The 18,550-nt window shown below is 50.2% G+C and overlaps 1 protein-coding gene across 5 annotated transcripts in view; it reads right to left on the bottom strand.

Moving 5' to 3' along the window:
* Fam53b (family with sequence similarity 53 member B) overlaps positions 1-18,550 on the bottom strand; it is a 119,487-nt gene that overhangs the window by 49,511 nt on the left and 51,426 nt on the right. For 4 of the 5 annotated variants that reach the window (XM_028868579.2, XM_037209771.1, XM_037209764.1 and 1 more), the window contains exons 2-3: positions 17,117-17,375; positions 9,516-9,570 (exon numbers count right to left, since the gene is read on the bottom strand). In XM_028868579.2, the coding sequence (XP_028724412.1) occupies positions 9,516-9,570; positions 17,117-17,194 (133 nt within the window). In that variant the 5' untranslated portion in view covers positions 17,195-17,375. Of the gene's footprint in view, positions 1-9,515; positions 9,571-10,166; positions 11,804-17,116; positions 17,376-18,550 lie in introns of those variants that run through there. The other variant, XM_037209776.1, reaches the window with a different exon arrangement.

Here is an 18,550-nt window from a genome sequence, read left to right as displayed (position 1 = left end):
GGTGTGTGTGTGTGTGTGTGTGTGTGTGTGTGTGTGTAAACCAGAGTAGGACAACCTCAGGTTAGTCCTCCCATCTTGTTTGAGACAGCATCTCTTGCTCACTGATGAGTATGTCAGGCTAGCTAGTCAGTGATCTTCCAGAGATTCCCCGCCTCTGTCCCCCATCTTCTGCTAGGGGCCACTAGGACCACGGGCATGAGCTCTTCTGTGTCTGGCTTTTCTGTAGGTTTTTGGATCTGAACTCAGGTCATCAGGCTTGCACAGTAAGAGTTTCATCCACTGGGCCATCTCTCCACTCAATGTTTACCATTCTTTAAACATAGTTTTAATTTGACATTAGTTCAGTGAACCAAAATAATGAATTCCAAACAGAGGAAATATAAACTATACTGGGCATGGTAATATAAGTCCAGCCTAATCCCAAGAGACAAGAGGATCACCTTGAACGCAAGGTTAGCCTGAGCTATAGAATGAGAAGACATACAAATTAACACGGACAGAGTCATGGCTGTTTATTACAGGAGAAAAGTAATCCTAAGAAAAAAGTGGAAACCAAATCAAAATGACAACAAACGACCGAAAATTGGTAGGTATAATTAAAATGCTCTACAGCAGGTGGCTGGTTAGACAGATTCTGAGGGAATAACACACAGCATGTAGCAGTTTCCAGGACTAATGGTCAGCAGTGTGGGAAATGCCAGCGAGACATGGCTAAAGCAGCCGTGTATAAAGCCCTGTGATTCCTACACAGTAAAATACACAGCATGCTACACATGACATAGAAAGAAACAGACCATAATGCTACTGACTGCTTGTCAGGTGGCTGGCTAGCTGATGCTTTCTTAGTCGTGTTCTTGTCTGAACATCTCCTATGAGGAACGGTATCAACAACGAGCATGTGAGAGCTGTGGCTGCTGGGCCGCAGGGCTGTGCTCTGCCTTAGCTCTGGAGAGGACCCATTCTAGAACCAGGGCCCAACCCTCATCTTCCACTGGGTTCTCTCTTCTGGGTTTTCAGGAAGTTGCTGGAACCAACTTCCCTTTGAGGCCACGGCACTGAAAACACCACAAGGCTCAGGGGTGTGGCAGGCTGAGGAAGGAACCAGCGGGCCTACCCACAGAAGAGTGAAAGACCAGGATGGCACCACAGCTGGTGCTTGGAAGCCCGGGACACGGGACAGAACGTGTCTCAGTCAAATGCAGAGAAAGCCATCAACTAGAAGGGGTCGATCCAATCTGCGGAGGGATTTCACTTGCTTTTCATTCTGCTGGATTCCCAGCTCTGAAGTAGAACCCAGGGTGCTCTCTGGGGTCCTCCAGAGTGTGGTACACAGCAGACCCGGCAGAGAGTGGGAGGGAATGAAGGAGAAGGAGGTGACGGAGTGAGGCAGTGGGTGTTTACTGGTTACTTCTTGTCACTGTCCTTAACACAAGCAGGTTCAATCTGGCTGTGCCACAAACCCTCCACCTACTCGGAGCCACGCACTGGCTACCTATGAAACAGGCAGGCAGCTAGGCAGAGTAGAGTGAAAGCTGTTTTGAGAAAGGAAAGCACTGCTAGTGTGCATCAACAGCAGCCATGTGGCCCCTTGTCCTGTCTGCAGCACAGATTCAATCATTTCTAGCTTTATCACTTTGAAACGTACAACACAAAAAAGGGAAAACAATCAATGCTATGTTTAGCTCTGGTGTTTCCACCCTTCACTCGGGGTCCAGAAAGCAATTTGTTGGGTCAGGTCAGCAGACAAAAGAACAGGAATAGAGCTGATTTTTCATGGCAGAGTGCCCTAGGAGTGAAGCCCCAACGCTACAGAGCACAAAGGGCTTGGAGAAGAAGATAGCGGGTGCCCCCACCCAGCCAGTCAATATCACCTCTGCATAAACAACTGGAACGCTTTCCAAAGTGACAAAGGCCATGAGTGCCGAGGAGCCACTGGCCCTTGGTTGGAATCTCAGTTCTGCACATTTCTTAATCTCTCTCAGCTGCTGAGAGAAGACGACACGGGCCCGGAAAAGTGCCCTGAGCAATCTCCCAGAAGTGGCAGCTGTCAGTGTGATTTTGAAAGGACAGCACCAAGAAACATGTTTGTGTTTGAGATCTGCTCTTCTGTACCTGGTACCAATGTCTGCAGACTCAGGCTGGACAGGGAGCCAGTATTTTCTGTACTAGCATTTGATTGCCTGCTGGATGATGAAGGGAGGATGAAGGTGGAACTGGGAGGTGGTGAGTAGAGATGTAGACTCCTGGTCACTACAAATGTGATCCATAAGATTGAAGCTGGTGGGTTTGATCTGCTTCTGCTTTCGGCAATTAGAGGACAGCAAACCTATGAAAAAGAATCCCTTTGCTTTTCAAGTCCTTAGAAAGTCACAGGCCAGGTGGAAACTCCCAGGGCTTCCACCCCAAATAGCACACAGCCTACTTTGCCATCGCTATTGTATCAACCTTTGGAAAGATCTTAAAAACCTCCTCAGTGTTCCTAGTGCACCCACGCTTACAAGTGTGAAATTTACACAATGGTGAGGATGTGTGTGAGTGCATGCGTGTGGGGCATACAACATATCACCCTGCCTATGGGTGGGAGGGTGAACCACACACACACAAATACATCCTGGACCCAGCTCTCCAACAACTGAACCACATGACCAAAGTCCCTTCCAAAGCTGAGGCTCAAGGACTGAAGTTTCTGACCAGCTACCCTTTGAGACAAGGAAACAGACCCCAAAATCACACTTACAGAACCCAGTCCTGCTGCCCTGACCAGAAAGCAGAGGCTGCTGGGTGCACAGATTTTGAGCTTTAAGAAAAAAAAGCACTTGAAGGAACACAAATAGCATTTGACCTCAAATGTTCTTGTTTCCATTTCTGCACTTAAACTGGGAAATTCCCTGGGGCCCATATTCTTGGGGGACTATAAGACTTCTTATGTTCAAAAGATAGAGGAGTTTTACAGCCTTGGTGATCTCGGTGCTGTTTTTGATACTCTCTTAAAGTGACATGGCCATAACCCAATGTGGTTTCTAGAATAGCTTAAGCAGTTACGTACAGAACCAAGGGACCCGATTCTTGCAGCCTTCGAGGCCAGGGAGCAAGCCCCAAGGCAGATCTGTGGCTGACTCATTCCTGAACTTCATACCTGTCTACTTATGCTGACAGTGAGGTATGGTCATGTATCCCTGCTTTCCCCAGGTCATGGTGCGCTAACCTGGCCGCAGGGCTGCAAGGTCTGTCTGTTCTGAGTAGAAGCTCACCAACTCTTTAAAGAACTGATGTCTTTCTGAAGGCAGCTTTGCTAAACTGATCTTTGGATAAGAACATTAAAGGAAAAGCTAAGCAATGACCCGAGCTTCCCCACAAGGTCTCATCTGGGTAGTTGGTTGGTTTATCTTGTTTTTAAAGACAGAGTCTCACTCTATAGATCAGGTTGCCTTGAAACTCACCATATTACCCAGGCTAGATTTGAACTTGCTACAATCCTCCTGTCTGAGCCTCTCAGATGATGGGATTACAGTCATCATGTCTGGTTTTCTCATCTGCTTTTAATGAAGTGTAGGGCCTCTGTCGCTGGAATGGAAACTTACTAGCAGCTGAGTCAGGAAGAAAGGCTCCTGGGCTTCTCTGCTTTAGCCTCTGGCCCTGCTGTGTCTTAGGGACAATGAAACAAGACACCCAGTTCATTTCACAAGGACCTCCCACAGACAAAGGGTTAGGATGGCTGAAGGTAACATTCTACTGGGCCTCCTCGGGGAAACAGGAAGAAGGCTGACCTGTGGGGCTCTGAAGAAGTAACAAAGGTCAGGGTGCAGAATGGCTACCAGGGCCTTTGCCTCTCCAGTAGGGCAGGGGCTGCAAATGGCAGCTGTCATGGCTTTTGGCAAGCCTCTGTCATGGGGGAAATGTGGCCTGGTGTGACCACTAAGACAGGCTGAAAGCTGGAGGCACAGGCCTCTCTTTCCTCACGTGTACACGGTGGTGTGGACTGGAGTCCTGACAATCCTTTCAACTCTGACAGGGGCCGACGACTTCACCCCAGGCTCCCAGGCGCACATATAAACGTGGGGAAACTAGTATTCTCCATAGCAGCAAAACTCCAAAGGGTGGGAAGGCCAGTTTGGTTCTGATTCTTGTTTTGTTTTGTTGGTTTTTTCGAGACAGGATTTCTCTGTGTAGTTTTGGTACCTGTCCTGGATCTCGCTCTGAAGACCAGGCTGGCCTGGAACTCACAGAGATCCGCCTGCCTCTGCCTCCACCTCCTGAGTGCTGAGACTAAAGGCGTGCGCCGCCACCGCCGCCCCATGTTTTTTTTTTTATTCTGTCCTGTTTTCGGTATAGACAGAGCATGTGGGATAGACAGTCCTCGAAACTATGCACACAGGCTGGGTGCCTTTGTATCCGATGAGGGAACTGTCAATAGATGCAATACCCACCAAAATGGGGTCCTGGCTGAAACTGAGAGAGAACACGAACACGTACCCTAAGCAACTGTTTATCTCCTGGGTCATCACAGCAATCTCTACACTGGTGAAACTAGGCTTCAGAAGAGTGCCATGTGTCCTCTGGGCACACCCAGTTGGCAAACAGCAGAACCCAGACCTCTGCTCTGCGGTCTCACAGCCATACTCCTGCGAGTAGGACAGGCTGTTCCTGACTTACCCACCGCCCTCCCTTTCCCACTAAGAGGCCAGCACCCAAAGACAGTGCAGGAGCCATTCTCGGGCCCCCTCCCTCACCTCCGTGAGGGGGCAGCCCAGGAGTCTCTCTTCACTGCAAACAGCTATCCCGGGCCAACTCCATCCCATCTCCTTCCACTCTGTGCTTTATCCTACACACACTGTCTGGAACCAATAAAAGGTACATGGAAGAACTGAAGGCACTCTGTATGGCTTTCAAAATCACATACATATGTAACCACAACAAAGATACATCTAAAATGTAAAGAGTTCGGTTTTTAAACAGACATATGTACTTGTATGCGGATGTCCTTTTTTTCACTGGAAACAAATTGTATGCTAGCCTGTATTAGTTCGCAAGCAGTTTCTTCTAGGAGGCCCTGGCTCAAGGATCAGATTCAAAATGGCACAAAATCCTAGGCTGAGTGGCTCTGGTATTGTTATGGTGTTTTTCATTTTGTTTTGGTCATTCAACTGCAAAGGAAACTGTCTAGCCCTGAATTCCAGTTTCTCTATACAGGTACAATCATGGACCACTTTCAGTGACCAACTGGGGCTGAGTTAAGAGACCTAAGGCTACTGAATCTCAACATGAAATCTCTTCAGCCCTACGCAGCTCAACACAGACCACTGGTTCCCCTAGGAACTCCATTCAGAGAGCGCCTCGGGGAACAACCTTTCTATGTACAGAGTAGCCGTTAACAGGCGAGTAATTAAACACTGAAAGTAAGGGATATAATTAAAATGCTGACAAACCTGAACCAGAGCGGCACAAGTTGGGCCGCTATAATGTTTTTACAATTCCTTTTTATACATAATGTATGATCCTTCTGCTCAAGTTTCCTCTATGTTCCTTGCCTCTGAAATAATTTACATTAATAAATAATTTATTACCATAACTCCTGAAGTAATTATGGGTTTTCATTCTTTTTTTTTTTTTTTTTTTTTTTTTTTTTTTTTTTTTTAAGCATATGAATTGTTTTGTTCTTTGTCCACTGACCTGTATTTACAAGATTCTTCCTAGTGACCTTTTGGGAATAATTGGTGTTGCCTTCGCTTTCTCACATTTTATGTGATTTCTAATCTCCTGGCCTGAGTGGTAAGAAAGATGGAATGTGTGGTGTCTACTATCCTGACGAAAACAGGGCTTAGTCAGCGGCTGCGATTAGCCAACGGTAATGAATGGGGTCTGCACTCACCCCACTTGCCCTGTTTTATATAAAAAGAAAAAAGAAACAAAGAAAAGAGAAGAGAAGCTGGCACACCTGTGACCCCAAGCAAGCATGAAGTCACATCTCCCAGAGGGTCCCAGGCGCAGGCTAAGACTTCCCATGCAGCCCCTGCTTCACAGAATCCAGGACACCCCTCCCACACTTCCTGAACCCACCAGAAGTAGGGGTAAGGAACAGTCCAGATGGCAGGCCGGGAGCTGCCACTCAACTCGTCTTGAGTAGATGCCTCTCCCGCGAGAGAGAGCCGCCTGCATGGGAAATCCTGCCTCAGCACAGAGGTGGGTGGGGAAGATCTGAGGGTGAGAAAAGCCCCCGACGTCTGCCAGAAGGAGCTGGCCTGGCACCTAAGAAGGAGCCTTCAGCTGGGGGCAAAGCACGGGCACAGGGCTGGGTTCTGTTTTGTCTTGTGTCTCCTGTCCACACCTAACCCAGATTTGTTCTCTAACTCACTTTAGAAAGTGTAAAAATACTTTGTATCAAGTTCCCAAATCGAGGTGGGGCACAAGGGTTGGGAAGGGTCTGGTATCCAGTCCACAATTGCAAGAATGGAGTACTTTAAAAAATGAAACAGCCCATCCATTGTTAAGAGCACTTGATTCTACTATGCTGGACTCGAAGTTGGCACCGAGGCAGTTCAGCCACCCACAAGAAGCAGTAACCCAGTGCTGCTCTCCGAGCCCTGGTGCTCTTACTGGCTTTTCTTCAGGGCACCTAGGAAGCCCCCCACACTGGTTCCCAGCTAGGACCCTGGAATGGGGTTAGGAGAGAAAATCCTGAGTCACAGAGGTTTGTCTTCAGGAGCCCGGGCTGGGGTGGTGATTATGACAATTGACATTTTATCTTTGCTCAGGACTGTCCAGCCCTGGAAGGGCCAAAAACCCTCTTGAAAAGTCTGGCCAGCCCCTCAGGGTGTTCTCTTCCCTGCTACTGAAAAGTGGGCACACCCAAGATGAGATCTCCCTGCCTGGGGTACACTCCCAGTGTGCCACAGTGACCGAACCAGGCCAGACCACAAACTTCTCCATTCATGGAATCAATGGGCTGGAGAGCTGATGGGAGCCACCTGCTCCAACTCACGGGGAAGTAGGGAGGCCTCTGACTGCTGAGATCCCTGGCTCAGCAGCTGCTGGAATGGACAGAAGGTGGGAGCACCTCCTACCTACAGGAGCTATGCTTTGCCAGAAGAAGAGATCAAGGAACGGGAAAATGGATTCTACCACTCAATGGCTCTACTGGCCTCCCCAATCTTGGCACATGGATAGCATACTGTCTATGGCTCTTGCCCCTCCATTAGACATAAAGTTCCTTTTGGGTTAGGACAGGGTCCCTTTCATTCTGCCCAGCATTAAGTACCTAGAACATGCTAAATGCTCAATGAAAATCTATGGGAACAAGCCCCTGAAGCCCCTTGAGGTGAATGAAAGCCCTGGTGGCACATGTCCCACGGGGCACGGCTCTCCTGAATCAAGGAAAGCTGAGCAGCAGGCAGACGAGGGGCGTGGAGCTGGAGAAGCAGAGTGCACAGGCGTCTCCAGCATCTAAGAGGCTACCCCTGCATTGCCTCTATCTGAGGGGCGGGACTTCAGCGCTGTTCTGGAGAAGTGCGAGCCAGTGGGCAGCCAGTGAGGCTCGGATAGGGCTTCCAGAAGAGTCAACCTGTAAACACAGACTGGCACTTCCTCCAAGCCCTGTGCTACCTGGGACAGAAAGCAGGCTGTGTACCTCACAGGCTCAGGCAGCCAGAGGGTGGGTCCTGGACAACCTGGGCTGCGGACTGCTGATCACCCATCTCCTTCTCCAGGCCTCTACTCTGGCTCCATGGGCAACTCTGTCACTTATACCCGCCCCCCAGAGGAAGCCGCTGTGGTCCCTCTTTTGAGGAACAGTATCTTCAGCTGAGGTCGCAGTCCTCTTTGCAACTACTTCTGTGGTGTGCTCTCTTGTGCCAATCATCACAGGCGTTCCATCACAGTCCTCACAACAAAGCCACAAGTGCTGTGCTGCAGATGAGGAAATCGAGGCTCAGAGTTCACCTCTAACGAGGCTTGCCACAGGCCAGACCCATCAGAGTCAGCTTTACAGAGAGACCCACAGCGGAGGGCCAGGGAAGCCTAACAGAACAGCCTTGCCATGGAGGCCTGCCATCCTCCTGACACAGGTTCCAGGTCTGCCTCTGTTGGAGATAAGTCTGGGGTGAAGGTTGGCCGTGCATGACACCCTCCACGACAAGGCAAGGCAGCTCAGTTGTGAACCTGTTTCAGGAGGCAGGAAGCACCGCAGGCTTCTGTACCATCGAATGGTATTGGTGGTGGTGATGGGGGAAGATGAAAGCCTTTAACACCAAAGAAGTATACAGTCATATGAGGATAGGCTATAGAAACGTGTTAGCCAGGTGACTTCCCCGGTTCAATGTCCTCTAGGCAGCAGTATCAAAAAAGACAGCCAGCTTTCCCTGCACTATAGCATATGTTAAAGAGAAAATAACTGTCCTTCTCTGCCACCTGGTCTAATTCTATTTCCTAAGAGATCTTTCAGAGAGTCACCGGGCCTCAGTTTCCCCTAGTATGAACAAGTACCTGCCTGGCTCTGAAGCTGCAAACAATATGTGTGGCAGTGTTTAACAAGACGGACCCAGGTCCCCTGTGTACTCACAGTCTTATCTATGGGAGGTGCTTTGAAATCAGAAAAATAAACCACTGGACACAGAGAAAGGAGGGTGATGATAACCTCACACGGCCCTGTAAGGTACTGAGTCGGAAACCCCGCTATGGCTATTCCATCACTGAGGTCTGGTCTCCAATTCAACATAGGTGGCACAGAATCCATCTGCAGAGTGCCAGGAAGTGCATGTAACCAATATAACCATCCTTTCTTCCCTTTACAAGAAACAGCATCATATGTGCACAGAAACACAAGACCAAGCAGCTTACTGGACAGGCTATTGCCATATAAACCAAGAGTCTTCAAAAGGTTCCTGACCTCTGTTCTCTCTAGTTCCCTTCTGGGACTATCCTAAGAAATAAAGAAATAAAACAAAAGACAAAAAACTCAGACTGAGAACCTCTGGGCATTACAACTGAAAATGCAACAGCTCCTTTGCCCCATGACGTAAGAATCACATCCCCCAGGACATTTTAACACACCCACTCAGTGCAGTACTATACAGCATTAAGATGCAGGTCATTGCTGAGTGTAAAACCAAACACAGTCTATAAAATTATATGTTCATGGTGGACTTGTCTATGTGAAATATGCAAGCAAACATACACACACACACACACACACACACACACACACACACACACACACACAAAATCACTAAGAACCAGAATTCAATGAATTTTTACTTCCTATCTTATGGTATAATTTCTGAATAGAAAAACAAAATCACCATGAATTACTTAATGATCAGCCAGAACTCAATGCTGGAGTCAGAAATGGTGCCAATAAACCATACACCAGTGCCCCTCACGCTCATGCCCAGCACCCTGTTGGTCCACTCTAGCACTGGGGACCGAAATAGTTACAGACAGAAGAGAGTCTCTCCAGGACTACTCCCAAGTCTCACCTGGCTAGGACTAGAAGAGGATGCCCATGCTGTGGAGCTACTCACCCATAATTCCACAGGAGAGAAGGGTAGGTCCTTGACTCATCTTCTTTGGCGTGTGCTGAAAACAACCAGAAAAGCTATTTAGTCTTCACGGCATCAGGAGCACGTTTGCACATGATTCTCAGCTGAGCTCACGACACTGAGATCTTTCTAAAGTCACAGTTACAGAGGGATCTGCCCTTTGCCAGCATCACGTTGAGGAAAGGGAAAGAAAGTAGCCCAAGAGACAAGATCTGCACTTTGCCTGGACTTTGCCCCAAGGCTCCAAAGTTACAGACAGAGCAGGCTAACACAAAATGCCTGTGACTGTTGACAAGAGGGACTCTCTCCATAGAGGGTATGGGGAGTTTTGATGCAATGACGAACCAAACTTAACTAGAAAGAAATTTGGAGAGGTGAGCCTCCTAGGAGTGAGGAGCAATGGTCCCTGTCCTACTCCCTGATGGTTCCCCAGGGGATAGACAGCATCCTCCACTACCCAGAAGGGAATGCTACATCGGAGCTGCCAATCATTGTCTCTAAGCACAAAACACTCACTGGTTCTATTAGGTCTCAACCCGAGAGTTACGGTTTTCAACTTCTGAGCACTGCACATCACTGGACTCCCCGCTCCACTGTGAACATTTTCTGCCTTCCCTCACAATCCACACCTACCTCAGCTGAATACCAGATGATAAAGAAGCTGAGAACGCAAAGCTACTAGCAAGTGGAGCACAGGATATTCTGGGGGTTCTTGTGCTGTCCGGCATCCAAGTCAAGTGGCCTATTCAGAAGGCAGGCCAGTGAGGAGCAGACATCTCAGTCAGGACCCCGAGAAGAAGGTCTGCCTCATGCATTCCAGAGACTGGCTCCCTCACTCATTCAGTTACAAGTATACTCAAGTCTACAGGAACTGACAGTTATCTGTAGTCAGGCTGTGCTAGGGGTTGATCGTGCAATGGGAAATGAAGTTCTCGGCCTATTACACAGGCTTCTAGCTTCTGAGAGGAGCTCCAGGCCCCTACCACATGACAGAAAGAGGCAGGGTTTCTAGGGTGAGAAATGGGTGGGAGCTTAGGCTCTGGCTCATCAAGTCCCAGGAGGAGGGTGGGGCTGACTGGCAACACCTGGCCCACCCAGATAAAGTGGCTGGCGCCTGGCACCAGCTTCCTCACCCCAGCCCCGGTGCTCAATTTGGGGACCTCTGCTCTTGGTGCATTTACCCCAGGGAGGTTTAAAGGGCAGGATGGTCCTTCCCAGCCTGAGGACACAGAAGACAAGAAGGGCTCAAACCTCCAAGAGGACAGTCACACAGACAACTCCCTCCATTACAGAGAGATGGGACTTGGGGGTGGAGTGCAGGGCATGTGTGAGGTGGGTAGAGATCAGAGCTAGTTTCCAGAGGAACATCTGAGCTGGTGTTGATAGACAGGAGGGTTATTGATGATTGACAACCCTTTTCCAGGCCTTTTCTTGGCTTAAAACAGTCTTGAACATTACCAGGCCAGGTCACCCTCTGGTATGTAACTGTCTTAGAGCCACCCACTGAAATATCTAGAAAGAGTTAAAAAAAAAGAGCTGTACCTGCCTCCATCTCAGCTAACATGGCCAGTGCTGCAGGATGTGCAGCTGGAAGCCACACCAAAGTCACCCAATAGGGAACAGGTGACACACAGGAGAGCCTGCTATCAGGGCTCCACCCACACACACAACCAAGTGGAGAAGCCTACAGAACCCAAGCAGGCCCCTTACTCTCCCGGATTGCCTCCTGCTGGGGTGCCTTGCCAGCCGAGGGAAACAAGGTCTCAGTGCTCATGAGGTACCCAGGCTCAAGGACAACATCCACTCGGGTAGGCCCTAGTCAGCTCTACCCAGAGCACCCATGCCCAGTGTCAACCAGATGGGCTAGGAGCCCACTGAAGCTATACCAAGACAGAGAGCACGGACAGCTGAGGGAACAGGAAGGCTGGCATGGTGAGTGTGCATTACGAGTGTCACAGGGAGGGCCTGGGGCTTCACATGCAGAAGCAGGAAGCAGAGTACAGACAGCCACCTGTACCTTGTCAGGAGGGGAGAGCTCAAGTTCTGTTCATTCCACTGAGTTGGCCCTGAGCACCTGCTTCTAAACCCTGTCTCACCCTGTCTTTCTGGGCCTGATCCACACAATCTTCGACAGCCTGTGAGTTTTCCATCTTTATTCCAGCAGTATTCAATTTTGTTTCAGCAGATTGTAGATGACGCTGTTGAATTAAGATCCCTAGGGCTAGAGATGGCTCAGCAGTTGAGATCACTGGCTACTTTCCAGAGGACCAGGGTTCAATTCTAGCACCTAATTGGCTTACAACCATCTGTAACTCTAGTCCCAAGGAATCTCACACTCACTTCGGGCCTCCATGAGCACTAGGCATATACATGATGCACACATATATATGTGGGCAAAACATCCACACACATAAAATTTAAAAAAAAAAAAAAAAAAAAAAAAAAAAGAGGGACCTTGATTAGCTTCACACTGGATCTCAAGCTAGGACTAGGGCCCTGGCTTGCTTTCTGAGCCCTAGTTCTGAAGCGAAGCAGAACTTCATAAGCACCAGAACATCTCATCCTTAGCCTCCCAGGGTCGAAGGACCAAGCACACCCTGATCCCTGGCAGGTTCACCTGGGGACTTCACATGGGCAAAACGACACCCAGGAGTTTCTGGCTCCAAGATGATACAAGCCTTCTTATTTCCAGTCTACCAAGAACACAATCAAATTCCCACTACTCATGCCACTCCTGCAGCCAGGCTTCTTACTCTTCAGATCCTCTATCTGGAAGAGCAGGAAGAAGGGATAAGCGAATGCTGTGCCATGCCAAGGTCCAGCAGCCCCAAAGGGACTCTGCTGTGAGCCCCCCCCCCAAGACTTCCGGAATCTGCAAAAGAGTGAGCTCAACTGCAGGCTGAGGTCTACAGGGAAGGAAGCCGAGAACATGTTTCCTCTTTGCACGCCTCGCTCTTTGTGCCTGAACCCACCAGGGCTGTCTCAGTGAGACGATTCACGTCACAAGAGGAGTCTTTGGAAACAGGTCCTGGTAGGAAAGACAAAAGCTGGAAATCAAATTGAGGCTTCAGGGACATCTGTCTGACTAAAGAAGGCCCTGGCTTCAATAAAGACCCAATTAGGGCTCCAAAGGAGAAGCTGGCAAACACGGAAAATGCCAGGCCTTACCCGTGGCTTTCACAACTCTCTTCAGAGGTTACTGCCTTATAATAACTGCGCCACTTTTTCCTCTTGCTGACACCATACACAGGGAGCCACAGTGTGAAGGGGAGATGCTCATACCACATACTAAGAACAGGCACAGTATCATGCCTCCCTCTCCAACAGAACTCAGTAAGACCAAGACAGCAGGAAGCGGAGAGGAATCCAGGCCAAACAAGATGAAGAGAAGCTGAGAAGGGACAGTGCAGTGGAGGGAAGCATGCAAAGATGCCGGTGCAGCCCTGACTTCAAGGCTGAGACGGGCACAGGGGCCTCTAGGGTGCATATGTCTACCCAGGGTGAAGCACACCGGGTTTCGGCTAGTCTGTGGCCAGCCAGAGACTCTGGTTGGAGTTGTTGAGGCCATGATGCCAGGTTGGCCTGACAAGGAATATGAGAATTCCCTATGCCTAGATAGCTGGACAAGGCTTAATGTGGCTACCAACTTCAGACTGGGCAAATGCCTTAGCGCCGGCGCTCTAATGTGGGGTGCAGAAGCCAGTGCCTCTTCACCTACTGACTATGCATGCTTTGGGGACAAGCAAGCAGTCTATAGTTATATACTGTTCTCTGCCCGGGGCAGCCACTTGCCTGTCTCCTCTGGTCTCCAGGATTTAGAGAAGGCTGGAAGAGAAAGTTGGCCCGGCCAAACAAGGTGGTTGCTTTGGAAACAGGAACAGGCTCTTGGCCTGCATGAAGGCAAATGGACAGGAGCTGGGGGAGTTCGGTGCCCCAGGGTCAAACATCTGGGCTGCTTTCCAGCGACAGTGGCTAATGTTAGAACATGAGAAGGAAAAGCCCTCTGTGCAGAGGAAAGCAACCCAGAAGACTAAAGAAAGAGGACCAGGAATGGTCATGGCTACCTACTACACAAGGCAAGCCAGGGCTGTGAGCACAGCCAATCCCCATGCCTAGCACTCCCAGGGAAGTGGGTTCCTGAGCCCAGAAGGAACGTGCTAAACGCCTGTCAGCTCTTGTTCTTTTTCCTGCACCTTCCTTGGGAGTAGGGACAGTCACCAGAATTTGTCACCAGAATTAGGGTTTTGCTGTTTTGAGACAGCTTCTCATGTTGCTCAGGCTGGCCTCTAACTAGCTATGTAGCAAAAGCTGGTCTTGAACTTCTGATCCTCCTGCTTCCACCTCCCAAGCACTGCAGTCACAGGTATGTGCCACCAGTTCTTTCAAAGGGAAGGAGAGGGTGACTGTGAAAGGGCAGGGATCACCACACACAGCTCCTCCTGTTCCTCACCAGGACTCAGGACAGTGGCTGGGAGAGCTCCAGGGTCCCAGAGCCTAAGGAACCTTCTAGCTACATGTCTCAGGCCTTCCCTCTGGTGACTAGGAAGAACCCAAGGGCCACATAGCACGCCTCAGAAAGCTGCTCCTGCCACCTCGAAGGCTCCTGATTCCTTTTGAAATCTTAGCCTCCACTTTTGTTATCTTCTTGGTCTAATTAGAAAACAAAAGAGAAACTGTTTCATACCTTTTCTGTGTTAACTGGTGGCAGTTTGTGTGAAGATGATGTTACCAGTGTTGCATGTGAAGCAGGACCCCAACAACTTCCTCTGTTGCTCACAGAGGGGATTGGTTGACCTCAGACTCTGTCTCAGGGAGGTCATCACCAGATTGACACTATTTGGATCTTCAGGTACTTACAGAACTTTTCTCCTTGAGGTGGCCATGACCTTCAGACTTGGCAGTGCAGAAGGGTACTGGCCAGACCACGCACTCCCATACTTAATTCTCTCTGAGCCACAGTTCTCGTCTATCTAGGGGACAGAGACAGATACACCTTTGCCCTTGCCTGAACATCTCCCATGGTACTCTCCACACCTGCTATGGCCAACACCTGTGTTGAAACAGGCCCAGAAAGTAACCAACAGTCAGTGTGTGAGATGTCAACAAACTCACAGACAAGAAGAGCTCTCTCCAAAGAGGACACCCCTTACCACTGACCTGCCATCTGGAGCAGAGGGGAGAAGACAGATGGTTCTGGGCCTAGACAGGCCAACAGCAAAGAGCAGGAGGAAGAAAGCTGCTCTCTAGAAGGGGAACAGAGGTTGGAAGACAAAGCCTGGGTGGGCCTCAGAGCTAGAGAGCAGAGAGTGAGCCCTGAGGGAGGGATGAGTACGCCGGTCCTTCTGTCCTAGGAAGACAGCTCCTCCCCCAGGGAAGGCACAAGACCATGTTCCTCAGTCTGCGCTAGGAAGGGCTGCTTCCACGACCTTGTGGCCCTGGTGCTGGGAACCAACTCTGGGGCTAGCCCCAGCCAGTCCTACTTTGACAAGCACAGAGGCAGCTGAACCCTAGAGAGCTCTGAGCAATCCCTCAGCCCAAGGCCACTCGAGGCACCATCCGCAGATCCTTCCCCTTCTTCTTCTTTTTTTTTTTAGTTAACTAACAAAAAAGATAAGACAAGCATGACGTATATGTATGACCCATCAGCTACAAATGAAACACAGGGACCAAAACAACAAGGTCAGAAGCCGGCCAATGGGAACCTGTGCACTCACTCACTCTAACTGAACACCTGCTGTGTATACAACAGGCCCTGGTGCCATGAAATGCCTGGCCTCAGCACGAGGAGTCGGTCACTCAATACACAAGACCCACAGATAACCTGTTAAAAAATGCTAAGAGCCAAAAAGGGACAAAATGGGGGGGGGGAGTATGGGGGCAGGCAGGATTGAATTTTAGGCTGAGCGGCCACAGAAAGGAGGAGAGAATTGTGTTAAGAGAAGAGTTCTAGGCGACTGAAGAAGTCCAAAGGTCCTGAGGCAGGCCACGGTTGGCATCTCTGTGCCAGGAGGGTAGTTTTGCCTGAGTGGAGTAAGCAGAATGTTACAGTATTCGTGAGGCAGAAGCGAGGGGATGGTTCTGAGCACACGGACAGACTATACTGGTACTCCACATGGCTGCTGGGGAGAGAAGAGGTCTTAAGAGCCAGAAGCAGAGGCCCAGTTACCCCAAGAATCTACACGAGAGAGGCCAGCAGATAGGATGGGGGTGGCTGACGGTGGGGGTTAACGGTGAGAAGTGATCAAATTGGAGATACACATCATCTGCGAATTGGAAGGAGGGTGTGATATCTCAAGTAGCTCCACTCCTGCTCTAACGACCCAGGTATCCATCAACCATGGACCTCAGCCGTGTCTCTCTGCCCTGTGTCTGCAGTGCTGGGGCACAGGGAATAGCCTCAGAGACAGGTGCCCCAATACCAGTCTGAGGGAGGCTAAACATAGGACAAGAGGCGGGGCCAGTGGATGGAAATGAGGTGAGTAAGTGCGCAAGCCACCGAGGCAGTCAGTGCCCGGCCGCAGGTCTCCGCTCTCAACTACATGTTTGGAAAATAAGATTGGGTCCAGTGCTTTTGAAGCCCCTTCTATTCAGCCTTCGAGGCCACACCCAGCACCCCAGTTCTGTGAGGCTCACCCTGATATATTTACAGCCCAGCCCAACACCTCAGCACACCTGAACCTCAACAGGGTGTCAGCTATGAGTTGGCATCAGTGGCTCTTGAAGGGTCACCGCATGCTGTGTGTCTGGTAGAGCCTCCCTCTAGACTGGGAACTACTCTGGACAAGCAGGGCAAGGCGCAGCTCCAAGTCATGCTGCTTCCTCAACTCTGTCGGCCTATGACCGTCCACGGGACAGGCACTTGTGAAGGCCCGTGGGTCAGATGTGGGTCCCAGGCGTTTCCCAAACTCACCGGGGCGAGGGGCTTCAGCCCACACACGACTCACAATGTGGTATTTGCCAGCATGAGACAAGGAAAAGGAAGCCCACCACCGTTTGGTCAGAGGGCAAAGACCTGGGTGACTCCAGGAGGGTGGGTGACAAGACAGAAGCCCACCACCGTTTGGTCAGAGGGCAAAGACCTGGGTGACCCCAGGAGGGTGGGTGACAAGACAGAAGCCCACCACCGTTTGGTCAGAGGGCAGCCGCAGTGGCTCTCACCACAGCCCGCCACCTTGCTGCCAAGTTGTTCTTTCTTCTTCATCTACCATTCTTGAGCCTCAGGCAGGGGCTCTCACCCTGCACTGCCCTTTTGGGGACAACCTTATCTCAGCCCCGACTCTGGCATCCCTCATCCTGGAGGCCAGGCAGGGATGAAAGAAATATTGGGCTCAGCTGAAGAGCTGGCATGATCCGCCTCCCCTCGCGGCACAGCTCTAACCTGGGCCCAGCTGCTTCCTCCCTCTGAGGATGTCGTCACACAGCTCCTTTGCCACACAGCCCCAGCCTAGAAGCTCTCACAGAGCTCTGCTTACTTCCAAGTTGTTAAGGCCGGGTGCCACCACAGCCACAGCCACACCACAAACCCTCCCTGCACACCAGGCCACAGGGAAAGAGAAAGAAATGTAGCCCTTGAGGGTCCTCACCAGCTCAGGGACGAAGGTCCTGTGTGCTATGGAGTCAGCTCCCTGGATGATGAGGCTTCTCCTTAGGATCATCACCATGGTAAGGACCTCAGGCACTGGGCTGCATCCCAGGGTGGGCACAGGCCATCTTCAGGTGGGCACACTTGATTAGTAGTGATACCTGGGCATCCTGGGGAGTGATGTCACCAGAAACAGCTCCCCATCAGTTGCTCAGTCTGGGGACAAGGCCCTCTTGGAATGGTCAAAAGTAGTCAACAACCTGGGAAGACAAAAGACAAACAAAGGGGTTCAATTCTAGGAAAGCCGGGATGCCAACAGTGTAGCTCAGCCCCAGTGGTGCCGGGGACCCTATGGGGAAGGAAGCCTACCCTTACTAAGGTATGTGCACTCTGGGAGGCTACCAAGGCCCAGAATGACTTTCTTAGATCTCTCTCACACACACACACACACACACACACACACACACACACACACACACACACACACCCCAGCTAGCCTCAGGATATCCAATAGCCAATGCTCTACTAGAAAGAGCAAAACATTTGGATCCAGCTCTCAGTCATCTTCAAGACCGCAGGTTCTGAGGGGTTAGCAGTATGTGGGTCCTGGTGATGTGGCATCTTACCACTGACTGGGCTGGCTTTGCAGGCACACTGAGCTCACACTAGGACAAGTTTAGACGGGCTGAGGCTCATACTCCTCATCCTCACATCCAACAGCAAAGGGGGCAGGGGATCCAGAGCTGGGCACTGGCTCACCTCTCCACCTAGTCATGAACAAATGCTACTGACAAATCAGGAGGGTCTGCTTAGAGACATACACCCCATGCTTAGCAGTGCCGCGTTCCCACATAGTCACAACACTAGAGGCCTTTGTAGCTTTGTCCCTTTCCCCGCAGTGAACTAAACCAAAGGACCTATGAGCTAGTGCCCGGACCACCTTGGTACTGCCACCTCCCTGTGCACCGTGTCCCATCAGGCAAAGGCGGACACTGCACAGGCTTCAGTGCAGGTAAGAAAAGCAGTTCCTTACAAGGGGATTTCTCTGATCCTAGTTCCCCATCCCAACCTGTCTGTGGTTAAACCTTCAAAGAAAATTACCGAGACATGAGGATCTGAAGGTCACCATTCAAAACCTAAGAAATAATGGCAATAATAGCAATAAATAAATAGAAAGGCAGTTCCTAGTCTGTAATTAAAAACAAACTGCTCCGTGCAGGAAAATGTTTTAGAGGTCGCTGTGTAAAAATTAATTGCACCCTGGTATTTACTTCTCCTCCAGCTTGTAAATCACATTTTCCTGTTTACTTCGATCCGACTTTACAGTGGGTGCTATTGAATCTGCCAGCTGGTGAGCACAGGGAAACGACCTTCTACCTTCTTCGAAAACAAGGTTCGTCCAAAGTGCAAAATCAGGGATGGGGAGAGGGGGGTC

The sequence above is a fragment of the Peromyscus leucopus genome, chromosome 1 (genome assembly GCF_004664715.2).
Source record: "Peromyscus leucopus breed LL Stock chromosome 1, UCI_PerLeu_2.1, whole genome shotgun sequence".
NCBI lineage: Eukaryota > Metazoa > Chordata > Mammalia > Rodentia > Cricetidae > Peromyscus > Peromyscus leucopus.
The sequence above is the reverse complement of the archived record's forward strand: the minus strand, read 5'-3'. Positions and strand labels throughout refer to the sequence as shown.